This window comes from Drosophila subobscura, chromosome A, assembly GCF_008121235.1.
Source record: "Drosophila subobscura isolate 14011-0131.10 chromosome A, UCBerk_Dsub_1.0, whole genome shotgun sequence".
Classification (NCBI taxonomy): domain Eukaryota; kingdom Metazoa; phylum Arthropoda; class Insecta; order Diptera; family Drosophilidae; genus Drosophila; species Drosophila subobscura.
This window is the reverse complement of record NC_048530.1, coordinates 7,888,930-7,915,527: the sequence shown is the minus strand read 5'-3', so window position 1 is coordinate 7,915,527 and position 26,598 is coordinate 7,888,930. Positions and strand designations below refer to the sequence as shown.

Here is a 26,598-nt window from a genome sequence, read left to right as displayed (position 1 = left end):
TTGTATGTATGTCTGCCCCATGCAATGTATATAGAGTTTGTTCGTATGTATGTATTTTTATTTGTATAAACCGATAAACCGTTAGCCCTTTAGTGGAGGGAGTTTTGGTGCGCCTGCACTTACCAAAAAACAAGAAATTGTTTGAAAGAAAGCATCACCATTTGCCTGAGAGAGAACTTTCAAAAAAACAAAAACAATAAGTAACCAATACACATTTAACACATTATGCTCTATGTATACAATATATGTAGGGTATATGTATGTATATAATATGTTTAATATATTGTATGCATGTATAATATATTTTTTCGTATTTTATGTATAATATTTTTGGTTGTATATTAATTCATCTAAGACAATAACGCGATCAACTCAAACTCAACGTTTTTTTTTTCGCTCAACAACATTTTCATAACATTTGTGTGTGTGTGTGTGTGTGTGTGTGTTTGCGTGGGTCTACAATTGTTCGTTCTATGCATGGGTTAGGGCGACAGGATCTACCCGAAGCCAAAACTCGTAACAAAAAACTGAAACTGAAAAGGTGTTCCCATTTATTAACCAAAGTTAACAAAATGGGATCGTAGAAACGAACAATTGCACAACAATATCAGCAAGTTTACATATTTACATATGTACTTTATATGTACACAAACACATATTTTTTATATAGCGGTCTGCAGTTGAAATAAAATAAGTTAATGAAATGGTGGCACGAATGCGACTGAAAGGGAAATTCAACTGATTGGGGGGACTCGAAATGTTAGCAGTTCATTTCTGCAGACCTCTATGTTTGTATATAGTTAGTGTCAGTGTGTGTGTGTATATCTGATTATTTGCCAAATCGATATAAAATAACATTAACAACAATTGGCCCACAACTTGGGCCACAAATGACCCAAGCCGATAACCTCGCACAGCATTGCAAATATATAGTATATATGTTATGTATGTATGTATATAATTAATAGTATATAATATAGTGTATATGTATATCTCTCTATATAGATGGTATCTGATGGCCGGCCGTCCGCACACGACGCTCATCGCCATACAAAAAGTATAAATATTTTTGTGTAACTGCTTCTTCTATATGTGAAATGGCTGTATTTGTATATATATATATATGTATATATAATCGCTATATTTGTTGTATATATTGTATATGGTAAATAGTTTTTTCTCATTTACGTTGTTCATTTGCATCGCATTTTCTGTTGTTGTTCTACTTCACATCTCAGGTCACTACAATTTCCTTAATTTAGCTACATTTTCCAAGTAAACTTCTGCATCGCAACTTGGGCGACTCCCAGCCGTTTCCAAACACAAAAAAATCACAAAAAACAAAAATCATCTCATTAAGAGCTTCCAGCTAATTGCCATCTACTACATATGTACTATGTATGTATGTATGCATTTATGTATGTATTTATGTATGCCATGTGCAGGTATGACCTAAGCGCAATTTCTATCCAACATTCTATGATCTACATATGGTGCTCTCTACTAGTACATCGCATGCTCAATACTGATCGGCAAGTACGGTTATACATCTACGGGTTATGTTTATGTTAATGGTTTCTGTTTCTGTTTCTGCCTCCTTTCTGCTTCACTTGTTCTCGATGATGGTCTGCAGCTGCAGCACCAGACTGCGTGAAAGCTGCAGTATCGATTGGGCATTATGCCGCTCGGCCATTTCTGCAAGAGAATATCAGCATCAAATAGTCGCATAAAATAAGCAAAATCCATCAGCCATACCATTAAAGAACTTGATGACATCGGTAAAGTCCATGCTGTTGGACAGTATAATGTCGCGATACGTCTCGAGCAGTGCCAGCGCCAGAAAGAGAACAAAGTTGCCAGAGGCCACGTGCTTGGCCGCCCAGATGACCTCCCAGGTGGCAAAGACATCGTCGTAGACGAGCTCCCGCTTAAAGTCCAAGAGGAACCAGCGATAGCAGAAGTAAAAGTGTGTGTAGTCCCCGTTCGAGTCCATCAGGTCATACATCTCCGAGTCGAGGATTTGTATGAGGGAACTGTCATGGATTGGAGGATTAAATAAGAAACTTTCATGGGTTAGGGTTAGGTATACCCACCGCATGTTGGCAAAGTGCATATCCATGGCACCGCCGCTGGGAAAATTCTCGATCATGCGCTCCATGAGCTTGCAGAAGCAGCTGTAGCTGAGCGACTCGTCATCGAAGATGACCAGCAGGGGGGCCACCAGGTCGCACATGCCCTGCATGTAGCCCACATCCAGATGCTCCCACACATACGTGGATATCACGTTGCGCAACTTGTCCAGATTCTCGTTGGCAAAGTACCAATAATTGCGATCGCAGCGCTGCACATCCTTCTCGATTCGATGCAGATTGAGGCCAAATTGTTCGAGCAGCTCGACGCTGTAGACGCCGCCATTGGAGCTGGCCGGGGAGACGCAGGCGGACTTGGGCTCCTGCAGGGCATCCAGGCTGGCCACAACCGTGATGTCCTCGTTCATGGGCGACATGAGGCTGGTCTTGCGTGAGGTGAAGTCTTCGGTGGTCTCGTCATCGTTGCACTGCACATCCAGAGCATCGAGGGAGGCGGCCTCTGTGATGATCACCGACGTGGATGGGTGCTCCTCCTCATGGTCTGCCTCCTCGCCAACATCCCGACGCACATCATCGGCGCTGTGGAATTTACTCAACAGACCGCAGGGCTCTGGCTCTGGATCTGGATCTGTCTCTGGTTCTTCCTTGACATCCACCATGTCCACGAACTCGTTGCCCACCGTCTCGTAGCTGCTCGTGGATGGAGAGCTCTTGATGCTCAGCAGCAGGATATTGCCGCCAGCATCCAGACCGAGTCCCATTTCCCCCTCCGCCTCAGAGTCGGCAAAGCAGTTCTCCTGCAGATGCAGCGGCTCCATGCAGTCGAGATTCTGAAACTCCAGCATCAGCTGCTCACTCAGCTGTGGCATCAGTTGACCCTCCTCCTGCTCCTGCTGCTGCTGCTGCTCCTCTTCCGTTTCAGCGTTTCCTTCCTCCTCCGGCTGCTCCTCAGCCTCTGCTGCCAGTTCAGGCTCATCGGACAGATCCCCCGGATCGGATATATCGGAGAAATCATTATCATCAAAGACATCGTTCTCACCCTCATCGCCGCACTGGTCTGCCTCATCGCCGCCATGTCCATGGCCATGCTCCAGCTCCAACTCCAGCTCCCGACTGCCATTGGTCATTGGCTTGGCAGCATTTTGGGCTCCAGCACCAGCACCTGCAGCAGCACCATTGGCATTGGCCGCCAGACGCGCCTGTTCCGCACTCAGTTTCGCCACGGCCAGCGCTGTCTTCTCCTTCTCCCGCTGTCGCACAATCGCCTCCACGGCCAGCCACTCGCTCATCGTTGTCTCGTAGTAATGCTTGCACGTCTCATCCTGCTTCGTGCGCTCCTCCGGCGTGGATCCGAAGGCATAGTGGCCCAGCAGATAGGGCCACACCTCCTGCCGCAGCTCGGGCTGTACGCCGCCATAGTACACCAAACGATAGAGCTCCACTTCGCCAGAGACAACGCCATCCACATGCATATCCAGCCACTTTTGTTTCGTGAGTCCCTCCTCATCGGCAGCCACTGTGGGGAGCAGAGGAAGAGATAGCATATTATAGAATAGGGAGCAGAATGTAAGCAGAAACAAGACAGCAAATGGGCGAGAATCAATGGGAGAATGTGATGCTAAGGGAACAGCGAAGAAAAGAAGGAAACAAATGGTTCCTAAACAGCTACAAGCTGGGTCCTAAATCTAGTTATTTGTGGCTGCTGTTTCTGATTAGTGTTCCCTTTTGGCAGCACTTACAATCGGGCATAATGCGACCATAGACCAGTCCCGAGAGATGCGTTCGCACTGTGGATAGATGACGGCAGTAGGCCAGCCAGCCGTAGAAGGCGCGCGAGATGATCTGGCGACGCATGGTGGAGCACACGAGCTCAATGCTGGCCGTTTGACTCGCCTGAATCAATGGTGGATCGCTGCTGCTCTGATCGATGGAGAGACTCTTGCTGGAGCAGTCGCTGCTGCCTGTGGTGGAGCAGCTGCCCAAATGCTTGCGACGCGGACTGGAGCGTCCCAGCTCCAAAATGGGATGCGTAGCCACTGGAAAACAGAGTGAGAAATACGTGAGTAACGATGGAGTTGTCTGGCAGGAACTCGATGCTCACAAAACTCCTCGTGTTGGCTCTTGCTGACCACGCGAAAGACATAGTCGATGGGTGTCTCATCGCTGGAGGAGGATGAGGCCTCCATAACGGATGGCAGTATGTGCCGTCGCACGCTCTTGGGCCAGGGGAAGAGCTTGCCAATGCCGCGCTGTGACCAGAGCGGCGGATCCAGCTGTCCGTGCGGCAGCAGGCCCGTCTCCAGGCAACTGAGAAACGCCTGTAAGTGTCCGCCCTCCGGGAAGTGTATGGGCGGACGCTGTACACCATCCTGGCCCACCAGTATGATGGTGCCGCCGGTGTCGCCGCCACGATTCTGGTGACAGTGCACATAGACAATCTCATCCACATTGATATTGAGGGCATAGCTCCAGTAGAAGCTTTTGTCGCTGTTGTCGCCATCGTTGTAGCCGTTCATCAGTTGATTGGGCGTCCACTTGATGGTCAGCGACTGGATGCTCTGGTGGAGGCTCAGGTAGCCGGGCATTGGCTCGGACACGTCCTTGGGCAGGACGAGCACGTTGTTCTTGCCATAGAGGAGGGTGGTGCGAGAATTCTGATGCAGCGACTCCACATAATCCTTGGCCACGCTCGCCGGCGAGCAGGCCTTAAAGCTGCCGCTGCTCGTATCCTCCGAGCTGGTGTGCAGACTCCTCTTAAAATTAATTATCGGCCGATGGCAGGTGGGCGGTGTGCGATTACCCGAGCTGATGCGATGCCGCTGCACCTAAAAGCAAGCAGAGATCAGGTCAAGGATGGGTCTGGATAATCGATGGAGGGTCCAGACTTACCAACTCATCGGCACAGGGATCGGACCAGTAGTGATCGGCTGTCTTGGCCCGCGTAAACTCCAGGGCGCAGGGCCCCACCAGCAGGGAGCTGAGTATGGAACCATAATCGGCGTCGGCGACCAGCGCCTCGCGATCATAGTAGTTGCTGGCATTGCTCACCAAATGCTCAATGATCTTGGCCAGCCGCTTCTCGTACAGTGCCAGCCGTATCCACAGGTACTTGCCCAACGGCGAGCCAGCGCCTCCGCCCAGCACACCGCCACCTCCGGCGCCATTGCTGACCGTATTGATGGTGGTCACGGAGCTGCTGCTGCAGCTGCTGCCCGACTGCTTGCTGATCAGCTTGGGCTTGATGATGCTGTCGCTGCTGGAGGACGAGCGCTTGCCGCTCACCGCTGGACTCTCGTGCTGCAGCTCCAGCTCCAGCAGGCGACGACTTACGTAGTCAGCCTCGGGGCAGATTTTGGCTATCTTCTGGATGAGGGCCGTCGTTGAGGAGGTCTTGAACAGGCCCAGGGCACGACGGCGCAGGCCATGACTCAGGCAGGCCTCCACTGCGCCGCAGAGGGAGGTCACCGAGCTGCTCTCCTCGTGGACGTACTTCTTGGTCACCGCCTCCTCCATCAGTTGCTTCACCTCCTTCTTGACGCTGGCTATCAAACGCTCCTTGAGCTCAATCTCGGCTGTGGGTGGGAAAATGGCAAATGGGAAATTAATGCGACTCAAGCGTAATTTGTTGTTCAATAATTCGTGGTCCAGAAACAGGTTCTCCATCGTCTGGTAACGATCCCAATCCCTGTTCCCCTTATAAATATGCTTTGATTGATTGCACATGGCCCGAGTCGCCTTTAGTGCCTGAAGGGAGGAAGGAGACCCACATGGACTCTACGCTTTCCTCTCCTCTCCTCATCGCTTCGTTTCGTTTCAGGAGCCAAACCCAGACCGACGTCAATCATTTTGTCATCGCTGTCAATTTTGGTTCTGTTTGCTCCTGTGCACAAATCCGTCGTCGTTGTCCCTCTGCCACATGCCTCATGCCTCACACTTATATAAATATACTTATGAACATTACGAAAACGATACGCATTTATGTATGTACGAATGTATGCATGTATTTTCTGAGATAAACCGTATCGTACAGTACAGTGCGCTTCGTTGCCATAAGAACGCATGCATAACAGCAGCAGCAGGGAGTCACGAATGTCACGTTTCCATGCGAGTGATGCACCTTCGCAGGGTACTAACCCACACACACCACACACACCCACTCACCCCCCCATATCATGTTTGATTGCAGGTAAATGATGCAATCATTGGGTGCGGAAATGCAGCTGACAAATCAAAAGACCCGGCGCCTCATTTAATGCATTAATCCCCAAACGAATAAACATTTAAAAAAAACTATTTTGGACACGAAAAACTCAATTAAAACAGAATTAAAAACCAAAAACATCTGAATAAAAAGTTACAAATAAATTATGATAAATGATTACAAATAAAATAATAGAAATAAAATAAAAATATTAGAGTTAATATTAAATTTAAGATAAATCATCAACGTACTCAATAATTTATAATTATTTATTTGATAAAAACTTTATGGAATTTTAAAGCTTTTTTGCTTGTAAATAAACGTTTGATAATTTTAGCCAGAATTCCTGATAGATTTTGGCAAAGAAAGTAAACGCACAAAAAAGCGTTAATCAATCTTAATATTACTCTGTTAAGGGAATAATAAGATAAAGCTCGATTAAATCTAGCAAATTTATGCATCTAAATATTTACATAAATATGTATGTTACCCGAATCATTGCGTTACGTCTGTGCGCAGACCGAGGAGCACTGCCGCATGCTGCGCGACGCACATTAATCTCTACTTATGAGCTTTTTCTACAAATTGAATTGGGAACCAATTTTCGTATTCAATATCAGAAAAACCCTACCGAATGCTCGTGTTCTTACAGTTATGCAACGCACTGTATGGCACTGTCTAGGGTTTATAGCGTGTATTGGTCCATACACAAAATATGCTAATAGGGTAGGCAGGCGGAGGCCAGAGAGAACCAGTTCCAAGGAGAGGCGCGCTTCTAATTAGAATGGAAATAAAGGATTTACGCAGCTACGTGACATGGCCCGGCAATGCCCGGCAGGATGCCCTCTCCCTACAAACAAAAACACACACACACACACACAGCAAGTCCCGAAAATCGATAAGGGAGCAAAACTTGTACATCTGTGGTGGGAGGAGGAGGTGGAGGTGGAGCTGGCAAAATTGCAACAACGCTGAAAACAGAGAGAATCTCTGCCTCTTCAGTCTCTTCTCTTTATCTATCTCTCTGTGTTTCTCCGTGAAAAGCGGCAACGTTGCGACAGCTTTAAAAGCCCCCAAACACAAAAAATGATACAAAGAGAATATTATGTTAAGTGCACGACAGACACCGACACACAGATGGAGACAGACAGACAGACAGACAGACAGTGAGAGCAGAAAGTAAATCGTCATTGGTCCTAAGTTGTTTATTCTCATTTTCTCATTTCTTTTGCAATTTGCAATTGCCACCAGCCGCCAGCCGCTCCTCTCCCCATTGGTCCTTAAGTGGGGAAAGCATTTCAATAAACAACAATCGAGAGTCGAGACACACCCCTGCCCCACTCCCCCATAGAATAGAGTAACCTTGACTCGCCGACAACGATGGCTGTGGCGATGCTAAAAAACTTCCTTGAATTATAACCTTACACTTTGTGGCACAGGACTCCCAGTCGACACTCCCGTTACGAGCAGCAAAGCTATGCCCAGCACAGGGAGGAAGAGCACACACACACACCCAAACAGCGAGAGAGAGAGAGCGACAGAGTGGAGTGGGGGAGCTGGCAACGCACAACACCTGCTAGAGAGAGAGAGAGAGAGAGTGCGAGGCGAGGCGAGGCAAAGGCCACACACTTGACCCTGAACAACATAAAACAGCTGATGACAGGGCTAAAACGAAACGAAACGAAACGAAACGACAGAGCCGGCAAAGAAGAAAGAGCAGGCGCGCAAATGAGGCGACGGGCGGCGGCAAAAGCGCGGTTGAAAGGCGATGCCCTGCCCGGCACAGGGCTTTATAGCTGTAATCAGAAAGGGATGGCGCATGCATTTCTGCTGTTCTGTTCCTTTAATTTGCTGCCAGTTACAGGGAGAACGCGCTCAACCACACAAACACACCGACATATATGTATATGTACATCATTAAATACACACTCCCAACCCACCGCACCGCACACCCTCCACCCACCTCCTATTGAAGGAAGGACCCACCCAACCATATTGTGAGTGGAAGCGGGGCCCAAACATATGTTTGTTACCCAACAAAGGACGCACACACTTGCACGACATACACACGTGTTGGCTCCTCGTGTGGCTCGTGTGTTATGTACACACATGCCTCAGCCGGCGCCGCCTCTCCCCACTGCCTCATCCAAAGCTCAAGTTGCAAGGAAGAACAGCAGCAGCACCAGGCATCGGCATTCAGGCACATTGTACATGTGGGAGAACCACAGCAGTGTTCTCTCCTCTACATACATACATACATATGTGCATATGTACACGCTAATCAGATTAAGTAGAAAGTTCAACTAATTGGAGAATGCAACAGGAACTCAAGCAGCGACGAGTACTCGAAAACGTAATCGTCTTTAATATCAAGCACCACTTAAAATGGCATTAAATGTTGTGCATACATATTTACATACATACATATGTATGTACATATGTATCTTTTGTTGCAATCCTTCTTTTGATTGCGAGTTACACATTTATTGGCTAGCTTTCTGTTCATGTTTTATGCAATAACAATTCCTTTTAACATATAATATGCCTCAAAATATCCCTGAAAACATTGTATTTAACAAATCGTAATCGTAAATCGTATCTTTTCTTCCTCTCCTGTACTTATAATTAATTATATTTATTCCTAGTCCAAAGATATAAAACAAATCAGGCCAAAGCTTTTAATCTTTGCCATTTAAAAACCTATTCTTGGTATATTCCTACTGGCTTTAATATTTAATTATTGAAAAAGCGTTTGCTATTACTATTTTTCAAATAAATATCAAAGGTATTAAAATGGAATTGATTGGCTGCAAAAATGTTATCTTAAAGACTTTTAAATGCAGGTGTTTGGAGATCCTCAGGCAACATTACTCAAACATGTGTACACAAAGACAGACATATATTATTTCTAATGCGTTGAGAAAGGCTCTTCAGGAGGCCCCTACTGTTGCTTCCATCTAATTGAATTGAATAGTTTGCCCTTGTGCGAGGTCTAGCCGTGACCATGATGCAGAGGGATACTCGAACCCGGACATGGATGGACACCGAGACGTTGGTAGGAGCAAGCGCTGGGGCTTCTCTGATGATTACTTAATTGGCAGGCAATTTGATGAATTTCAAATGAGAGGGCTGCCAGCCGTGAAGCCAGATGTGTGAGGAGGTAGAAGGGTGCGTGCTGCATGGTGCATGGTGCGTGGGTGTGGGGGTAACAGAGCGAAATGCCATCGAGTATACGTAAGAGCTGCGTCTATAATGCAATTACCGTTCGCCGTTTGACATTAAAAACCGATAATTGGCCTCTTCCTCCACGAGTTTTCTCATTAAAAATACAAGCGAACGAAACGCGAACGAACAAAATCAAAGCCAATGCCAATGGCAAATGGCAAAACACATTGAAGATTAATGCGAAAATGACTCTGTTTTGGCCTTGAACTCTCGCATTTTTTATGGTCGTTATTTCATCATTTAATTAAGGGGAAATGGGGAGAAATTGCAACCAAAATCGATGGCAATTAGAGCAGATTTCAATTTCACATCAAAGCCCCAGGTACACAAGCGTTTAGACAGAGACTGAGAGATAGAGGGAGAAGGAGAGTGACTGCAACCTGCTGCGGGGACCACCTGTCAACCAACAACACCAACGACAGTCGTCGGTCGACATTCTCGGATTTTATTTTGATTAATTTCTGCAATCCTCCGCCCACACACGCGCACAAACAGTGATATACCGTCTGGTACATACATATGTACATATATATGTTTGTATGTGGCTTTATTGTGTCTGCTCTCCCTTACACATTCTCGCACAATGTACAATAAATAAATACATAGGTATGTATGAACATTTGTATATCTATTGGAGTGTATCCCTATATACCCTGAGAAGTATGCTATGCATGATGTTCGTCCTCTTGTGTACTCACACTCCCTGGAACATTTACCAACTACCCAACCCGACCCGACCCTCCTCAACAGTTCAGTGAAGCAATTTCAAACAAAAAATCCCCCAGTTGTGCTGGCCTACACTTTCAACATAAAGTGGGGCTTCAGTTGGGCAACTAAAACTAAAATATGTAAAAAGAACACACAAATATACGAGTAGTTGTACTCCGTTACCGTACCATAGATACATACATACATATGTATGAACATAGCATGTATGTACATATGTCTGTATGTACAATCTCACGATTGCAAGAATATTTGCAAGCCCAATTTTGAATGGGAGATAACAAAAATTTGTGTTGTGACCATGATTCGTATTCTACAAATAAAAGAAGGAATATTAATCCTTTAATCACTGCTAATTGGTAAGCTTACCTTTTGTTTTATAATATATGTATGTACATAAATACATACTATGTATGAATCTGTTCTCACACACTTAGGATCTATGTACACACCAAAAGTCTACCAAAATTCTTCCTAAATCAAACCAAATACGCGTCGTAATTTAATGAAAACTATTCAACTGCATTCCAGGCATTGTCTCCACACAAATTGTGAAAAGAAAGCGCTTTATAGAATTTGTGTAAGAGATAGAAACTGAAATTACGATATTTTACAGCTCGAATTTTGGACTGAAAATCTAGGAATTAATTCGCAATGGAAGTAATGTTAAGAATGTGACTAATTATTACTCGAAGTAAAGAATGGAGTATGGAAAGTAAGATCTACCTAAACAAATCTTGGAATATTTTAATGCAAAAAATGGCATAAAAATCAAACAAATGTTAATTGTGTATTATTATATGAGACTTTTTCTATAAATTAATTGGACTGGTTGCGCAAGAGAAAGTCCCACATTAATTGAAGCATTATTTTCAACCACAATGGATGTAAAAACTGTATCTGAATCTAATTTATGCATTTGTATGTACATACATACAAAAAATGTATACATAAGTTCTATGGAATATTCATACATATGTACATACATACATACATATGTATGTACATAAGGTCAAAGCTGAATTTAATTAACCTTCAATAATAATGCTCCAATATAATCGAATTATAACGCTATACATATAATTAAATTATATTCCTTAATAATTGCCAGGCAATTCCCATTAGTCAGTGTCCACTGTGGCACTGTGCAATATTTTCGGTTTGCGTTTTCTCTTTTTTCTTTCTTTGTAGCGGAACGACGCCAAAAAATTTCACTTTCGCACCTTCTTCTTCAACAGCAGCGTCGCGACGCTTACTACGCAGCAGCGACAATCAGCCGAAGGGACAGACATTAGAAACAACAACAAAAACACAACACACACCCATACATACATACATATGAGTGTATGTACATACATACCATGGATACTCTGTGTGTTTCTGTACATATACACATACACATGTTTTTATATGTAATTGGATTTTTTTTTGCTGCTGCTGTAATATGCTGAAAGTCCTATGTTGGCAGAGAGGGGCCAGGAGGGGAGGACTAAGCTTAGGGTTTTAGGGGGCTGGCAGAGAAGGAAAAAGTTTCTCTCTCACACTCACCGCTGGTGGCATCGCCTGTGGCGTTGGCAGCGCTGCCGCTAAAACTCTGTAGCATGTTCATTTTGTTGCTGTTCCTGTGCTTCGATGGTTGGGGATACTTTGTTTGGGGAACGAACGCACGCACGCGGGTGGTTTGTTGCTGTTAGTGTTGGTGGATGATGATGAAGCGCCTTTCTTTTGCTTTTCTCCTTTTCGCTCCAGCTGCTGCTACTGCTGCTTCCCGTTACTTCTCTTTTTCTTGCTCTCTTGGTTACTTTTTCTGTTGTTGTTGCGCTTCTCGCTGTGCTCTTGTTGCTGTTGCGTTGCCTTGCCTATTGCGCCTCTCTCTTCTGTGTGCTTTTGTCGCGTCCTTCTTCTGTGGCTTATTTCTTTGGGCAAATATTTTCGGTTTCTGTTTTGTTGTTTATGCTTGCGACTCTCTTGCTCTTGTTCCACGAATAGCAGTATGTGTGTTTGTATGTATGTCTGTCGCTCTCTGTCTTTTGGTTTTTGTTATTGCTGCCAGCTGCTTATGAATTTTGCTTTCTCCTTTGCAACTATTTTTGCAAGAAGTTGGTATAAAAAAATATGTCCTATATTTTCGTTGTATTTGGCGCTGCTGCCTCCTCTGCTTTTTTGTAATTGTTGCATTCCAATGTTTTACTACGACGCTACACACACACACACATACACAGACACACACTCACGCTCACTTATTTAAAAAAAAACAACAGCTTCTTCTGCTGCATGTGTGTGTGTGGATCTTGTCTGTTGTTGCTCCTGCTGCTCCACTGCTTCTTCAGCTTCTTCTGCTGGGGTCTTTGTAGTACAAATTCCACACATATGTACAGTGGTCTCTCCATATACGTACATAAATATGAATGTTCCCTTGCAGATTGTGTTTTAAATTCACATTTTTGTGTTCTCTTCTACAGTGGAAGTGGTGTGAATATTATGCTTGCGCCTTTCTTTTGCATACTTTCTTGAGAACTCGCTGCTGGCTCACTCACTCGTTCTCCTGTGCAGTGAAGTGATGAAGGCGCTCAGCTTAGGGTTGTCAAAAAAATATCAAAATATCGAATATATCGATATTTTTTCAGTGATATATTTAATATCATTTTGATATTTAAAAAAATAAATATCATTGATATGATATTTTTAAAATATTTGACAACCCTAGCTCATCTCTGTGTGTGTGCGGCAATGTGAAAGCGGAATTATTGAAAAGATAACCGCACAGCCCTAAAAAAATTCCATAATATACCTTCTGATTTTAAAAATATACCGTAAATATACCATAAACTTAAATCAATTTCCTCGATTTTTATGTTCAATTTGATATTACTATCTTGCAAAGATTTTTAACACTGAAACAATAATTTAATCCGATTGAAGAATCGATTTGGCTTATTATAAATACTCATTTTCATTGGATTGTATACCTTATGACCTTATATTTTCCAAATTAATTAGCACTCATTTTTTACATATCAACAAACGCTGCAACGCTGAGAACCCTAACTAGCTGGTAATCAAAGTCGATGTAAATGATTTAAGATTTACGGTATTTTTAACAGTATTTTTGCATATGAAAGGATATATTTCGGTATATCTCCGAGGGTTTGACGATGAGTTTATCGATAGCTCAGCGGCGACACAGTTTGAAGGTTCCTTTGAAAAAACCCAGCAACTGGGGCTCGTTTGTATTTTACGGGTTTGAGAAGTTTGCCAAAAAAAAAAGTCAGTCCAGAATAAAATGCCTCCAGTAAAAAAGATTGACGAGTATCAGTATGATACGTCCTTCATGGATGCACTTTACAGCGAAGAGCAAAATAATTCCGCTGCTGCTGCTGCTCCACTTCCAACTCCGGTGGTAAAAGAGAAGTTGGAAGTTGAAACTCCCAAGAAAAGGACTACAATTTCGATCGCCGACTACGGGAAGAAAAAGAACGGCGGCGTGGCGGCCCAGAGTCAGAGTTTGGCCACAAGCGAATATCATCGAGATCCGAGGAAAAGAGTGGGAGAAGGGAGCATCTATTGGGGCGTTCATATCCAAAATACGCCGGAGAAGAAGTCGGAGCCGAAGGCAGCTAAACCTCTGGAGAACAGCTTCTGGCAGGAGCCCGGCTTCGACGAGGACAATTTGACAGAATTACAAAAGAAGATGATGGTTTCCATGCAAAAGATCACCCGCAAATTGCCAAGTCTGGCGCTGAGCGTCAAAATATTCTCAAAGATTGAATCGGTACTGGAAGACATCGAAAATGATTCCACCCAACAGACTGGAAGTGGTAGATCCGATTCTTAGTTAAAATATTGTAACAGTTCCTTCGTTTGGCAACCAAAAATATGTAAAACATAAATACACTTGATCTCACCCCTAAGTCTCCCCTTACAATTAACACAAATAAAATAAATAAATGTTGCAAACAATTGCCTTTGATGAGCTTTTTTAAAGGATCAATCTGGCTGCTCTGGCTGCCCTCAGCGGTGTGCGTGGTGACGCGTAGCAGCTCGTCTGTTGCTTCAGTATGGATCTCCGACGTGAAGACTGGTCCAAGACTCAGATGTTAGCCTTCCGGATCCACAATGAGGCAAAGGCCACACGCTGTGGCAGCTGCCGAACCAACACACAGTTGACTGGCGACGTTCTGGCGTGAAAAAGACACGTGGAACACACGTCACGATGCTGGTCCCTCGGCTGCAAGAAATTAGCCATGAAAGTGGTTAAGGAATACAATTTATAAGGCAATCAGTCTACCTATTAGACATCTGTCACATCGGTGTGCGTCCGCATGCGTCCATGGATGGCAATACCAAGGAGCAGGCTCAGCATTGCCGATTTCAAAGCGTTCCAGCAGGTGGATGATATCCTCCATCGTCAGATCTGTGAGCATTGCCTTCAACATGTCCTCCTATACACAATTTAAAACCTTTAAGAGTCTCCTAACCATTCGAAGATCATTCCCCACCACACTCACGCCACAAGGAATCGTTGGTAGGTGAGAGGGGAATAAATCTGTCCCTGGCTGTGGCGCAGGCATGTGGAGTACATTTTATCGGTTACGTCGCTTGTCCTGAATCCTCTGCTGATACTCAGGTGGCAAGAGTTACTTCACCGACTTGGATAGTAGATTATTCCTCCTGTAGCTTCTTATGGTTGGAAATGATCAACGGAAATGTCGCGCATCTGCGGCACCTTCCACAGATGTGATATTGAATATATCGCCTAAAAATATCGATATATGCAAGTGAAATATATAAATGTATGTGCTCGTCCAATATAAAGGATCGAAAATATTGATAAAATTGATTTTTTGCGCATCTGGGCATTATGATTTATTTATTATTATTTTATTTTGTTTTATTATATTATTATTATTTTATTTCGATGTATCGATACGAGCGATATTTTAGTTATAAAAACAACGCGGCTGCGATAAGCCGCTCAGCACGAAAATGCGAAATTAGCTTGTTATGCAACACTAGGAACCAGCCCGAAATAACTGCGCCATATTTCAAAATTGTATCGCAAAAATGAGCGTGATCGCGGCAAAGGCCGAGGCTTCACTTTTATACCTGTCACTCAGGTGGTACATATTTGTATCTGCTCTCTTTTGGTATAAGAACGAATTGGTTGTTAATTCCGGGATGTCATATTTTTATAAATTTGTAAGTATTTTACATGTTATCAGCAAGTCAGATCTGTAAGCGTCTTGAAATGAATAACCATTGACTACCTAAAGATAACCAAATGTCTGAGGACGGCAAGCCTTCTATGTATAAGTTTAGCACCTCCCCTCCCTCTCTACACGGAACTCTCGGAATGTAAAGGACGGGAGGGCTACTTGTCTGTCTTCAGGTGACCAAAACGACATCGCCGCAGGTGAGTTGGTCCTTGCTGTTCGCTGTGGAGATCCTTGATATGTAGATGCCAAAACGCATCTTGCCGCTCTGCAGGCGCGAGATGGTGGTGAGTGTCTCTGGGGAGCGTTCGCCCGTGCGCTGGTTAATGCAGATCATATCGCAGCGCTGGCAGGGCCCCTCCACTTGGAATTGCACCTGGCCGATGGTCAGCTGCTTGTAGGACAACTCCTCAAAGGCGGTGCCCGTGTCGATGATGATGTTGGCCCGAAAACGATCAACGGTCTCGTCCAGCGACTCTTCGAACAGCAGGGAACGCACAGAGGATCGATTGACCAGCAGAAACTGCGCCTGATTGACCAGACTTAGCTGCTGTTGCTGCTCACCGCTGGGCGAGCTCCTCCGCGAGGATTGACGCAGCAAACGGAGACCCTCCATGCCGAGATATCCGCTCAGCCATTGGGCCACCTCATCGCCGCAGTCCAGACCTTCGACCGGCTGGCGGCACACTTTGCTGCGGCACCGCGACGAGTTCTCTGCCTGATCGGACAGCGAAAGCGGCAGCGATACAGTCGAGGACGAGTCTCCAAATTGCAGCACCAATTGGTCGTCCCATATGTGGGGCTTGATCAGGCAGAGCTCCGTGCATCGTTTCTGGGTGATGGCCATGCCATTCATGTCCACAATCATCCACTCCCTGTCATACTGCAGTCCCTGTGCGGTCAGTGGCCAGTTGGCGCCGCCACCCTCGATCTTGAGGGCTGCACACGACTTGACCGGATAGATGGCCAGCTGCAGGAGCTGCGGTCGCCGTTGTGCCCGCTCCTTCAGTGCCTTGGGCAGCTCATCCGCCTGCTGCTCGATCAGTTGCAGTCGCTGCTGTGGTCTGGTCGCCAGATAGCTGAGGCGCAGCATTTTGAGCAGCTCATCCACATCCTCCCGGCGAGTCATGTAGCCAAAGGAGACGCGCACGGCGCCCGTCGGCTGACCATCGATCAGGTCAAAGTAATCGCCACAAATGCGACCGGCACGCTTGTAAATGGCATCCATCAGGGCATCATCCAGTTGAAGGTAGCGCTGGCAGGCACCAATGTTGCAGAAGCAGCCGGTGCGCAGGAGTATGCCCTGCAGGGCCGCCACACAGGCAACCTCCCCAAAGCCAACAAAGGCGCCAGTATCCGTGCGAACATTGAAGGCCACAATGCCGCCCTGCCGGCTGCGCTCCTCATATCCCACTCGGTTGTAGAGTTCAATCAGATGCTGGCCATTGGGATGCTTAAGCTCCCGCAGCTGCTGCTCCACGTACTGTGCGAGGCCATGGACATGTCGCGAGATACGCTCCATGGTGGCCACACCACCACCATCCCTCTTGCTCCTCGGCACCAGGCGTTCCAGTGTGCGAAAACCCTCGAGTAGTCCCACAATGGAGAGGAAGGGCAGTGTGCCGTCCTCGTACCGCTGATGGAACACCTCACGCAGCTGATGGTCCATGGCATGGGGATAGGCATAGTTGATGGTGCCGCCGCCAAAGAAGCGACGCTTGCCAAAGGCCTCCGCGCCGCGGCGGCTCACCAGCAGTGCACCCACGCCGGTGGGATAGCCGAAGATTTTGTAGAAACTAAAGCACACATAGTCGGGTTGGTAGCGTTGCAGATCCAAGGGATTGGTCGCCACAAAGGAGGCGGCATCCAGGCACACATAAAAGTTGTTGTCGTGGCTGGGATCTGCCACTCCCGCTTCGCCATAAATCCTTTTGCCTGGCCCATGCGGCAGACCGTGCTGCTGTATGCCAGCAATGGCCTCGAGCGGCATCTTGTAGCCACTGAAATTGCACTGGGCCGAGAACGTCACCAGAGAGTTGTCCAGACTAGCAGCAGGCTTGGAGCTGCCATTAACTGATGCCACGGATGCCGCGCCCCTGCCACTGATCTGCTCCTCCTTGAGCATGTAAATGGCTCGTGGCTGAACACGCTCACGCATGCCCAGCACTGAGGTGTGATTTTCCTGGCAATAGTGGAAGTTGCCACTGGTGCCAAAATCGAAATTCTCCGCCACCAGCGACAGGGCAGCCGTTGCATTGGCCGTAAATATCACATGATAATCCTGCTCATTCGTATTGAAGAACTCCAGCACTCTGGGAAAATGAACAATGGAAATTAATACGCTCCAGATGGTAGCAATCCTCCACTCACTTGTAGCGCACCTGATCCACATAGTCGCCGGTTAGGCGGCACGTGTGCGGATTGCAGATGACATCCCGTTGCAACTGCTCTGCGGCTGCTGCCACTTGACTCTCTGCGTACAAGGTTGTGCCAGCATGATCCAGGTAAATGCTTTTGTTGTCTAAACAATTCAACAGAAACGACACCAACAACAACACAACAATTATTAGCTTGTTATCTTTTGATAGAGGGTTAATTTCACCATGACGCCAGCCGCTGCCGCTACCCCGCGCCACTCACTTGCAAGTCTAGTAAATTCCTTGTCGATGGCCGCCTGCTCGTCGACGCTGTATTCTGCTTGATATGACGGCATGTCGTTGACTGTTGGTGCCGCAATAAATAACACCAATATTTATTTGCAAAAAATTGCCGCAAATTGAATTCGAAGATGCTCTTTCATACCAGCTCATCAGCTATCGCATCAACTCATTATGAGACTTCGGTTTTCTTGGGTTTCGTATTCATGGCACAGTCTCTTTTGCTTTCAACTATATGTGTTGTCGTTTTTTGTTTAATTGCAATTCCTTTTTCTACAGATTTAACATATATTTTTGTATATTTCAAATTAAAAGAGTATTCCGAAACGGCGTTCGCCTATCTTCGATAATATTTATGGTTTTTGCAGTGCTGGTTAGCGCGTTGCAACGGATCATTTCACAGCACACACACATTGGTTCAAATGGTGATGGCACACTCAATCATCGACTAACATCGGTGGCCACCCATCTCTAGCTCAAAACTGGGCTGTGATTAAATTGTTTTTATTTCGCAAATTGTAGAAAATATGCCCAGAGAAGAGACCAAATCCAGACGACGTAGTCGGGATAGAAGGAGCAGGAGTGCCGAGCACAAAAGCAGCCGGGACAGGCACCGTGAGAAGGATAGAGAGCGGGAACGGGATCGCGACCGAGACACAACGCGTGACAGAGAAAGAGACAAGGACAGGGAGCGTGAGTGGCGTAGGGAAAAGGATAGCCACAGGGAGAGAAGCAGCAAAAAGCGTCGCTCCGCCACACCACCAACCAAATCGAAATCGCCATTGGCCATGAGCTCCGTGAAGCTGCTGCAGACGCTCGAGGCTCGCCGCCTGCGCGACCAGGAAGAGCGCCAGGCCCGCAAGGAGGAGCTGAAGGCCCAGGAGACACCCGAGGAGAAGCGTGCACGCCGCCTGCAGGAGAAGCAGGCCAAGGAGCATCGTCGACGCGAGCGCATGGGCTGGGACAACGAATATCAGACATATTCCAACGACGACAATCCCTTCGGCGACTCCAACCTCACCTCCACCTTCCACTGGGGCAAGAAGCTGCAGGTGGAGGGTCTCTCGAATCTGTCCACCAAAACAGTGGAGGTGCTGTCGCTGCAAAAGCAAATGGAGAACCGCCGCGAGCTGGAGAAGGTGAAGAAGCGACGCCAGGAGCGCGAGCTGGAGCGGCAGGAGCGCGAGGACGATGCCATGCAGCAGCAGCGGGCCAAGGAGGCGGTCCAATTCCGCGAATGGCAGCGCCAAGAGGACCAGTTCCACCTGGAGCAGGCGCGCCTACGCAGCGAGATACGCATCCGGGATGGACGGGCGAAACCGATCGATCTGCTGGCGCAGTATGTGGCCGCTGGCAATGCACCGCTGGAGGAATCTCTCGAGATGCAAATGCACGAGCCGTACATGCTGCTGCACGGCCTGCCGATGGAGGAGCTGGAGGATCTGCTGGTGGACATCAAGGTGTACGAGGAGCTGGAGCAGGGCAAGCACATTGATTTCTGGAACGACATGGTCACCATTGTCCAGGATGAGCTGCAGAAGCAGCAGAAACTCAACTCGGATGCCAGTGCGCTCAATCAGCGACGCGATGGCATCCACCAGAGTGTCGTCAAGGATGTGGCGGACATATTTCGCGGCAAGAACGCCAAGCAGCTGGAGGAGATGCGCGATCGCATCGAGGCAAAGATCAACAGCCGCGCAGACGGTGTCGATATCAGCTACTGGGAGAGTCTCCTCTCGCAGCTGAAGGCGCACATGGCTCGTGCACGGCTCCGGGATCGGCATCAGGCGCTGCTGCGCGAGAAGCTGCTGCTGCTGAAGCGTGAGAACGAGGACGAGGCGACAGCTGCTGCTGCTGCTGCTGCTGTGAAGGAGGAGCCAGAGTCCGAGCCAATGGAGGAAGCTGCCGCTGCACCAGCGCAGGCGCAGGCGGAGGCGGGTGAGGATGAGGAGGCTGCCGCTGAGGAGCAAAGGTCATCCTCCCAGGGCGAAGATGAGGAAGACGAAGACGACAGACCACTGCGGGAGCTGCTTAATGCCGCTCGCCTCTACCAGGCTGGCAACTACAGTCCGCAGTACATACGGGAGGATGACTTCACCGGCCGTCGGATACAGACCGGCGACCGCGAAGACAACGACGATGGCGCCATGTACGATGAGAGCGATGACGAGAGTCGCATCCATCGACTGCGCATGCAAATCGTCTGCCCCGAGCGCATGGATGCCGCATCCTCGGGCAGTCAGCAGCTGTCCGCGCAGGAGCAGCGCATGCGGCACGAGGCGCGCCAGGGCATGCAGGGCGATGAGGCAGAGTTCAGTGTGGAGACAACGCTGGATGCAGTGCCACAGCTGGCCACGGACAAGTATCGGCCACGCAAGCCGCGCTACTTCAATCGCGTGCACACGGGCTTCGAGTGGAACAAGTACAATCAGACGCACTACGACATGGACAATCCGCCGCCGAAGATCGTCCAAGGCTACAAGTTCAACATTTTCTATCCCGATCTGATGGACAAGTCCCAGACGCCGCAGTACTTCCTCACACCCTGTGCGGACAATGGAGACTTTGCCGTGCTGCGCTTCCACACGGGTCCACCCTACGAGGACATTGCCTTCAAGATCGTCAATCGCGAGTGGGAGTTCAGCTACAAGCGGGGATTCCGCTGCCAATTCCACAACAATATCTTTCAGCTTTGGTTTCACTTCAAGCGCTATCGCTATCGTCGCTAAGCCCCACACTCATGCTCTTTTTTTGTGTTTAATTTAAGAATAAATCCTGTATGCAAATTACATTAAAATGCAATCTTTGATGGGTGCCGCTTGGACCGTTTCGAGGGTTTCGCCGCTCGCTGCCCGCTGCACCTGTTGCAGCACACTCTGGTGGTCGGGAAAGGCCAGGGTGGACAGCTTGGAGTGCACCAGCTGCTGATCGATGGTCACCTCAAAGGCCCCGCGTCTGCCCTCATGGCAGAGCACCTCCAAATCTCCGCCGGGTGCGGCTGCCTCCAGTAGGAACTGCCGCAGCAGCTGGCACTGCAGCTTAAAGTTGCACACACCGCTGCAAGGGATTCCAGAGTGTGTCAGCAGCAGCTCATGGTGCGGGATGGCTGTTGTACACCTACCAGTACTCTACATCCACCTTAACCATTGCATAAAATGCAAAATTTCAAATTCTAAACAAAAATTGGTCCAAAAGCGGCGACAGCGTTGCCAGACTAAGAAAGCAGTGCTACCAATTTAGCCTATTTCAAGCTAACACTAAGTAGCTGTTTTCTAACAGCTAAAAACAGCTCAAAATATAGCTTTTTGTTTAGTTTTTTAAAGTTTAATCAGCATTTTAAGTGCTTTGCGAATGTTTAAAGCCCCTTTGCGCCTATCCCTTGTTGGCCCTGGCCCTAAGCAGCGTCTTGCAGGCCGCATTGTGCGTTTTCAGCGGCAGTTCATCTGTGGAGAAGAGAGAATCAGCCGCTGGATTCATCAAATTTACTTGAAGTAAAACACAAGAAAACTCACAAATCTTATGATCCCCCTGAACGGGTAGCAGTATTTGCAGCTGCTCCGGCTTGCTGCAGACAAACACATAGGGACTGTCGGACTCGCCGCGTGGATACGAGTCGCGATATTCCTCCTGCGGCACACAATTCTCCACATGAACGCAGCCCAGCAGGCTGCTGGTGGGATAGTGCTCGGGGAACTTCAGATTTGGATCTGTGTGGGAGAGTGGAGAAGGTTGAGAATGCAGTGCGGGGCAAGGACTGGGGGAGGGGACACTCACCCTTGTAGTGGAGGCGATAGAACTCCTCCATGTGTGCTATCTCCTCTGGATGTGGCTCCTTGGCCGTCGAAGCGATCCACAAACGTCCGCGATGCTCGCTATACCACACGCGTCCCTCGTGCCTGCAGGGAGCGACAGAGAGAGAACAAGATTTAAAATGGAATTTTCCGCCAAGGCATTTCCCACTCACCTTTTGATGCCCGCCACCAGCAGCGAGGCCCAGGGCTGATGCATGGACATGCACTGCCGCATATCCTGCATCTCGAGCAGCTCCTTGTCCTGCACGCGGTTGTAGATGCGCTCCAGATTATCGCTGGCCGCTGGTGCCGCTGGCCAGCTCTTGTGCTCCTTGCTCGGCCGATAAACGGGCGGCCTGGCCATGCCCAGATTGGGCGCCAGTGCCATGGCCGAGTGGCCAGTTAGGGACGAAGATTTGCCAGCCAGTAGACCATCCGCTTTGCTGATGGCAGCCAAATCCTGAATCACCTGCTGCTCGTACTCCTTGGTGACGGGCAGCTCCTCGGCCACCTCTCGTCCCGCGAAATCAACCTTAATCTTGCGCGTCAGCCGACTGCCGTGCTTCAGTTCGTGCATCTCGCTCTTCAGCCGCTCGTACTTCTCCCGCTCGACGTCGCTCAGCCAGACGGAGTTCTCCTGGAAGTAGTCCAGCTCGTCGTCGATGACTGTCGTCCGCTTCTCGCTGTTCCGATCGTACTCCAGCAGGCGATCCCGCTGAGCGATTGCCTTCTCCAGACCATCGCCAGGCTTCTGGCTGCTGCTGTTCGTCGCTTTGTTCTTCTTTGACTGCTGCTTGCCCGTTTTCTGGCCATGGCTGTTCGGTGTCTTGGCCAGTTGGCTGCTCTTGGAGGCATCCTTGGCCAGCTGCAGCTCCTCTTCGGGCGTGTGAACGGGACAGCCGCAGAAGAGGCACGGCCCGCTGCCCTCCTGCTCGCACACAATGCGACCACAGGCGAGGCAATTGTTGATTAGCTTGTGCTGCGCCGCCTGGCAGTCGCAGTGGCGGCGTCCCTTCAGCATAATTGTGTCGCCCTGCAAGCGGCCATCGTTCGCATACAAATTCACATATTTCGCCTGCTTGCCCTTGGCTCCTCCACCGCCACCGCCACTGGCACCGACGGTCGCCTTTTTATTCATTATTGGCGATCTGTTTGGAATTTGTTTGGTCGGTGTGCCGCCCTTGGCGTTGTTGCGCGCCTGTTTGCCGCTCAGCAGCATGCGGCGGCAGTTGAGCAGAAAGAGGCGATGCTCCTCAATCTCCTCGCACAGCAGATTGCCAAAATAGTTGTCGAAATCGTAGTCATCCTTGATCTCCAAAATGGCCCTAAGGGGGAAATTCAAACTTTTAGTTTGGCAGTACACCGTGCAGCAGTCGTAGCGGCGCACTCACTCCATCATCTTGTCGGTGACCACGCAGTCCAGGCACTTGGATAACGTGTCCCGTACCCATTTTTCCATGTTGAAACGATTTGTGATTGCCGTAAAATGTGAAATGAATGCAAAATTTTGAAAACGCAAGCAACTTCGAACAGCTGTTTGTAATACTAATCAGAATCGGTATATTTACGGTATATTTTGAAAATGAGAAGGTATATTTCGTATATTTTTGAGGGTCAAGCGGTATATTTTTTATTGCTAAATCCGCGGTCGCACTGGCTGTGATCTTAAACTAAATTAAACATACTAAATTAAACCGTGGCTTGCGTGAAATCCGTGCTGTAAATAATATTATGTGTGCGAGCAGCGGCAACGGCCATCGAAACGGCGTCGTCTACCAATTGTGTTAATAAAGTGAAAGTCCACATTCAGGTATTAGGCGAGAGAGTCCTCCAATAACAACAAAAGCACCAACAACGGCGTCGATGTGTGGAAGCAGCAGAGTCAGTGGCAGAGGCAATGACAGAGACATAGAGAGGGAGAGAGAGAGAGGCAGTAAGCAAAAAAAAGGTAAAGAGGCTAGAGCGAAAAAAAATCAAAGCGTCGCCTCTGTTTCTCCTGTGCCGCAGCAAAGCAGCCCACCAACCACCCCCTCTTGGGCTTTTACCATTCTGTCAGCTGTAACTGTAAAATAGCGAGAGAGGGGAAAGAGAACCCCGCCGCTCCGCACGTACAGCGACCAGCAGCGACAGAATATTTTTTGTTCACTTTTTTTATTGTTCATGGACAAACGGTAGTTTTGGCATGCTAACGGTATATTCCGTAATACGTCCAAATTGTTTTAGCAAACGTATTGCAAAAATTGCGTGTGCGCCTATTACTGTGCTTGCTCTCCTTTGCTCTCTTACTCCTGTCCGACTGTGTTTGACTGTTTTCTGTGTGTGTTACTTGCAGTTTATGCAGTGGAATATGGTCATGATCATGCGTTGAAGGAAAGTCCCTTTGGAAATGTGATGCAAGGAAAACAAATCTCATTGTCAGGCCTCCTAATCAAATCCATGGTAAAATTCCATGCTCTGGAATATCAAAAGTTAGTGAACACCCAATGCCTATGTGGTGCTTCCAACACGTGATAAACCGTCAATAAAATGCAGTGAAAAGAAAATTTACTGTACATGACAACAGAATCAAGTGTTTATGGCACTTACCAAAAATTGATATATTTAATAGAAAACTGAAGAAATTGCTTCTTACCAACAACGCATTAATGGCCCCGCATAAACGTTCCTGGATATCAGTGTGTCTGTGAGCTTTGTGTGTTCTCTGTCTGCTGCTGCTGCTCTTCTTCTAATTCCTTTTTGGTGCACGATACGCCACGCCGCAGTCACAGTGTTGTTGTTTTCGCATTAAAATTGTATTCACTGTTTTATTTTGTACATCCAGTTCTTGTAATTGTACGTGTAAGCGTGTTGTAAATCTAACAAAAATAGCAATAAACAATAACAATGCAGCCGCATAACTGACGTCATAAGAGAGGCAGGAAGCGAGAGCGAGCGTGCGCGTGTGTGAACAACTGTAAACCTCAACCGGCAAAACCTCAAAAACCGAACAGCTGTGTGCCTCCAGAAGAAAATCAAAAAGCAACAACAACAACCATTACAATACCGCAATAAGCAATAAAATAATCACAAAAAACAAAACAAAAACAAAAACTCATTTGTTAAAATGTATCGCATCGGTCCAATTGGACGGAAATCAAACTTCCATTCGCGAGAGAAATGTCTGATTGGCCTTGTCTTGGTCACCCTGTGCTTCCTTTGCTTTGGCGGCATTTTTCTGCTGCCGGATAACTTTGGTGGCGATCGTGTCCTTCGCGTCTACAAGCACTTCCAGAAGGCAGGCCCAGAGATATTTATACCCGCCCCACCACTCGCCGCCCATGCGCCACGCAACGAGGATCCCCACTTTATGGGCGACCGTCAGCGGCTAGAGCAGAAAATTCGAGCAGAATTGGGCGACATCCTGGATGAGCCACCAGCGGCACAGGCAGCAGCAGCAGTAGCCGCAGCGGGTGAAGCGGGAGCATTTGGCGCAGATGCAGCCAATGTTCAGGCCCCAGCTCCCGCTGCGGCGCTCGATGAGCAACTGGAACAGGAGCGGGCAGAGGCAGAGGATGCCCGCCATGTGGCCGTGCCCGTGCTGGCGGCTCCAGCACAGGGCGACTCTGGCACAGTTTCCACACACAACAATCCCGCCCAGCAAATCATCCAATTGCCCATGGGAGGGGGAGGAAATGAAGAGGCGCCGGACACTCTGGACGCCACTCTGGAGGAACGACGTCAGAAGATTAAAGAGGTAAGTGCCGCCAATCTACAAAAGTACATATAGAAAACTATTTGTTCGAGCAAGGGCATCTGTGACCGCCGTTACCCCCCCAGACAAGTCCCCCCTTGGACTACGGCTCTGTTCATTCCTTAAATCTCTGCCTGTCTTGCCCTCTCTCTTTCTCTCTCGCTCTAATTTCGAATTTCTTGTTAATTGTTGTTGGGGTCTTTTTTTTTTTTGGTATGTGGACAATTATCAGCATTCCGCTATTTGTGTTTCCTCTCCCATGTGCTCTTTCGCATCTCTGGTGCTTACTTCCGTGACCCGACTTCATGACATCCCGCTGTGGGTCTCGCCGCCCCTCGTACCTTCGGCATGCTCTCTTTTACCCTGTAAAGAGAACCGTACCCCGCTAAGCCAACGCACTTCTCTTTCTTTCCGCTTCCTGATTGTTCATAAAGGTGCCCAGTAAATCAGCGTGTGTGAATGAGAAAGACTGAAGGGGAAGAGCATATTATGCGGCAGTTTATGCGTTTCTTGCAATTTCGCTATCCACACAGCAGTTTATTCTTAATTGTAACTTTCTCTATTCAGACTTTCTTACTTTAAATTCCCTCCCCTTTTTTTCAGTTCACCCCCACCATCAAAAAATTTGTCACCAATTAGCAAAATTATTAAATCCATTACAAATTTGCAAGTCTTAATAAAATCTGTTTTTTGTTGTTATTTACAATTTGCTTCGTTTCGTTTTCCGTTTTCCGTTGTTCGTCTTCTTCTATTTGCTTTTGTTTTTGCTTTTGCTAAAATTCCAGTGACCCAGAATCCGTTGAATCCAACCGACGCCGCTGTTGGGGCCCCCGTAGGCAAACGAAACGAATAGAAAACAAAGTCTTGGAATTATCATTAAAAATCAGCCAACGGGTAGCTGAAAGATGAAGGGGGAGAGATGTGTGCGACGACGAGCATGGAAACAGTGAAGAATGAAACGAGAT

At 47.6% G+C, this 26,598-nt stretch overlaps 6 protein-coding genes across 7 annotated transcripts in view; 2 read left to right on the top strand and 4 right to left on the bottom strand.

The window, feature by feature from the left end:
• Positions 1-421: 421 nt before the first annotated feature.
• LOC117903887 (molybdenum cofactor sulfurase) lies at positions 422-18,319 on the bottom strand. 2 transcript variants are annotated; one of them, XM_034816397.1, is made up of 4 exons: positions 18,096-18,319; positions 17,826-17,976; positions 15,620-17,767; positions 422-446 (listed from the first exon to the last, which is right to left on the bottom strand). In XM_034816397.1, exons 1-3 carry the CDS (start codon positions 18,166-18,168, stop codon positions 15,628-15,630), a joined length of 2,364 nt encoding a protein of 787 aa, XP_034672288.1. In that variant the 5' UTR covers positions 18,169-18,319; the 3' UTR covers positions 422-446; positions 15,620-15,627. The 2 variants fall into 2 exon arrangements, with proteins under 2 accessions (XP_034672288.1, XP_034672280.1); XM_034816389.1 differs by lacking the exon at positions 422-446 and having other exon boundaries at positions 15,469-17,767.
• LOC117903872 (small G protein signaling modulator 2) lies at positions 1,423-12,436 on the bottom strand. Its single transcript, XM_034816365.1, has 7 exons — positions 11,791-12,436; positions 4,980-5,662; positions 4,192-4,915; positions 3,830-4,126; positions 2,094-3,606; positions 1,756-2,033; positions 1,423-1,695 (listed from the first exon to the last, which is right to left on the bottom strand). The coding sequence occupies exons 1-7, from the start codon at positions 11,849-11,851 to the stop codon at positions 1,607-1,609; spliced, it is 3,645 nt and encodes a 1,214-aa protein (XP_034672256.1). The 5' UTR covers positions 11,852-12,436; the 3' UTR covers positions 1,423-1,606.
• A 245-nt stretch (positions 18,320-18,564) lies between the features above and the next one.
• On the top strand, positions 18,565-20,891 carry LOC117903901 (cactin). The gene has a single exon (XM_034816409.1). The coding sequence runs from the start codon at positions 18,640-18,642 to the stop codon at positions 20,839-20,841; it is 2,202 nt and encodes a 733-aa protein (XP_034672300.1). The 5' UTR covers positions 18,565-18,639; the 3' UTR covers positions 20,842-20,891.
• On the bottom strand, positions 20,869-21,315 carry LOC117889575 (migration and invasion enhancer 1). The gene is made up of 2 exons (XM_034793981.1): positions 21,234-21,315; positions 20,869-21,169 (listed from the first exon to the last, which is right to left on the bottom strand). The coding sequence occupies exons 1-2, from the start codon at positions 21,257-21,259 to the stop codon at positions 20,899-20,901; spliced, it is 297 nt and encodes a 98-aa protein (XP_034649872.1). The 5' UTR covers positions 21,260-21,315; the 3' UTR covers positions 20,869-20,898.
• Positions 21,316-21,431: 116 nt separating this feature from the next.
• Positions 21,432-23,433, bottom strand: LOC117901242 (activating signal cointegrator 1). The gene is made up of 5 exons (XM_034811921.1): positions 23,295-23,433; positions 22,077-23,228; positions 21,887-22,008; positions 21,625-21,819; positions 21,432-21,555 (listed from the first exon to the last, which is right to left on the bottom strand). Exons 1-5 carry the CDS (start codon positions 23,360-23,362, stop codon positions 21,485-21,487), a joined length of 1,608 nt encoding a protein of 535 aa, XP_034667812.1. The 5' UTR covers positions 23,363-23,433; the 3' UTR covers positions 21,432-21,484.
• Positions 23,434-23,557: 124 nt separating this feature from the next.
• Positions 23,558-26,598, top strand: part of LOC117903898 (mannosyl-oligosaccharide alpha-1,2-mannosidase IA) — a 72,629-nt gene continuing 69,588 nt past the window's right edge. The window contains exons 1-2 of the mRNA XM_034816402.1: positions 23,558-23,713; positions 24,725-25,636. Coding sequence (XP_034672293.1) covers positions 25,007-25,636 — 630 coding nt within the window. The 5' untranslated portion in view covers positions 23,558-23,713; positions 24,725-25,006. The remainder of the gene's footprint in view (positions 23,714-24,724; positions 25,637-26,598) is intronic.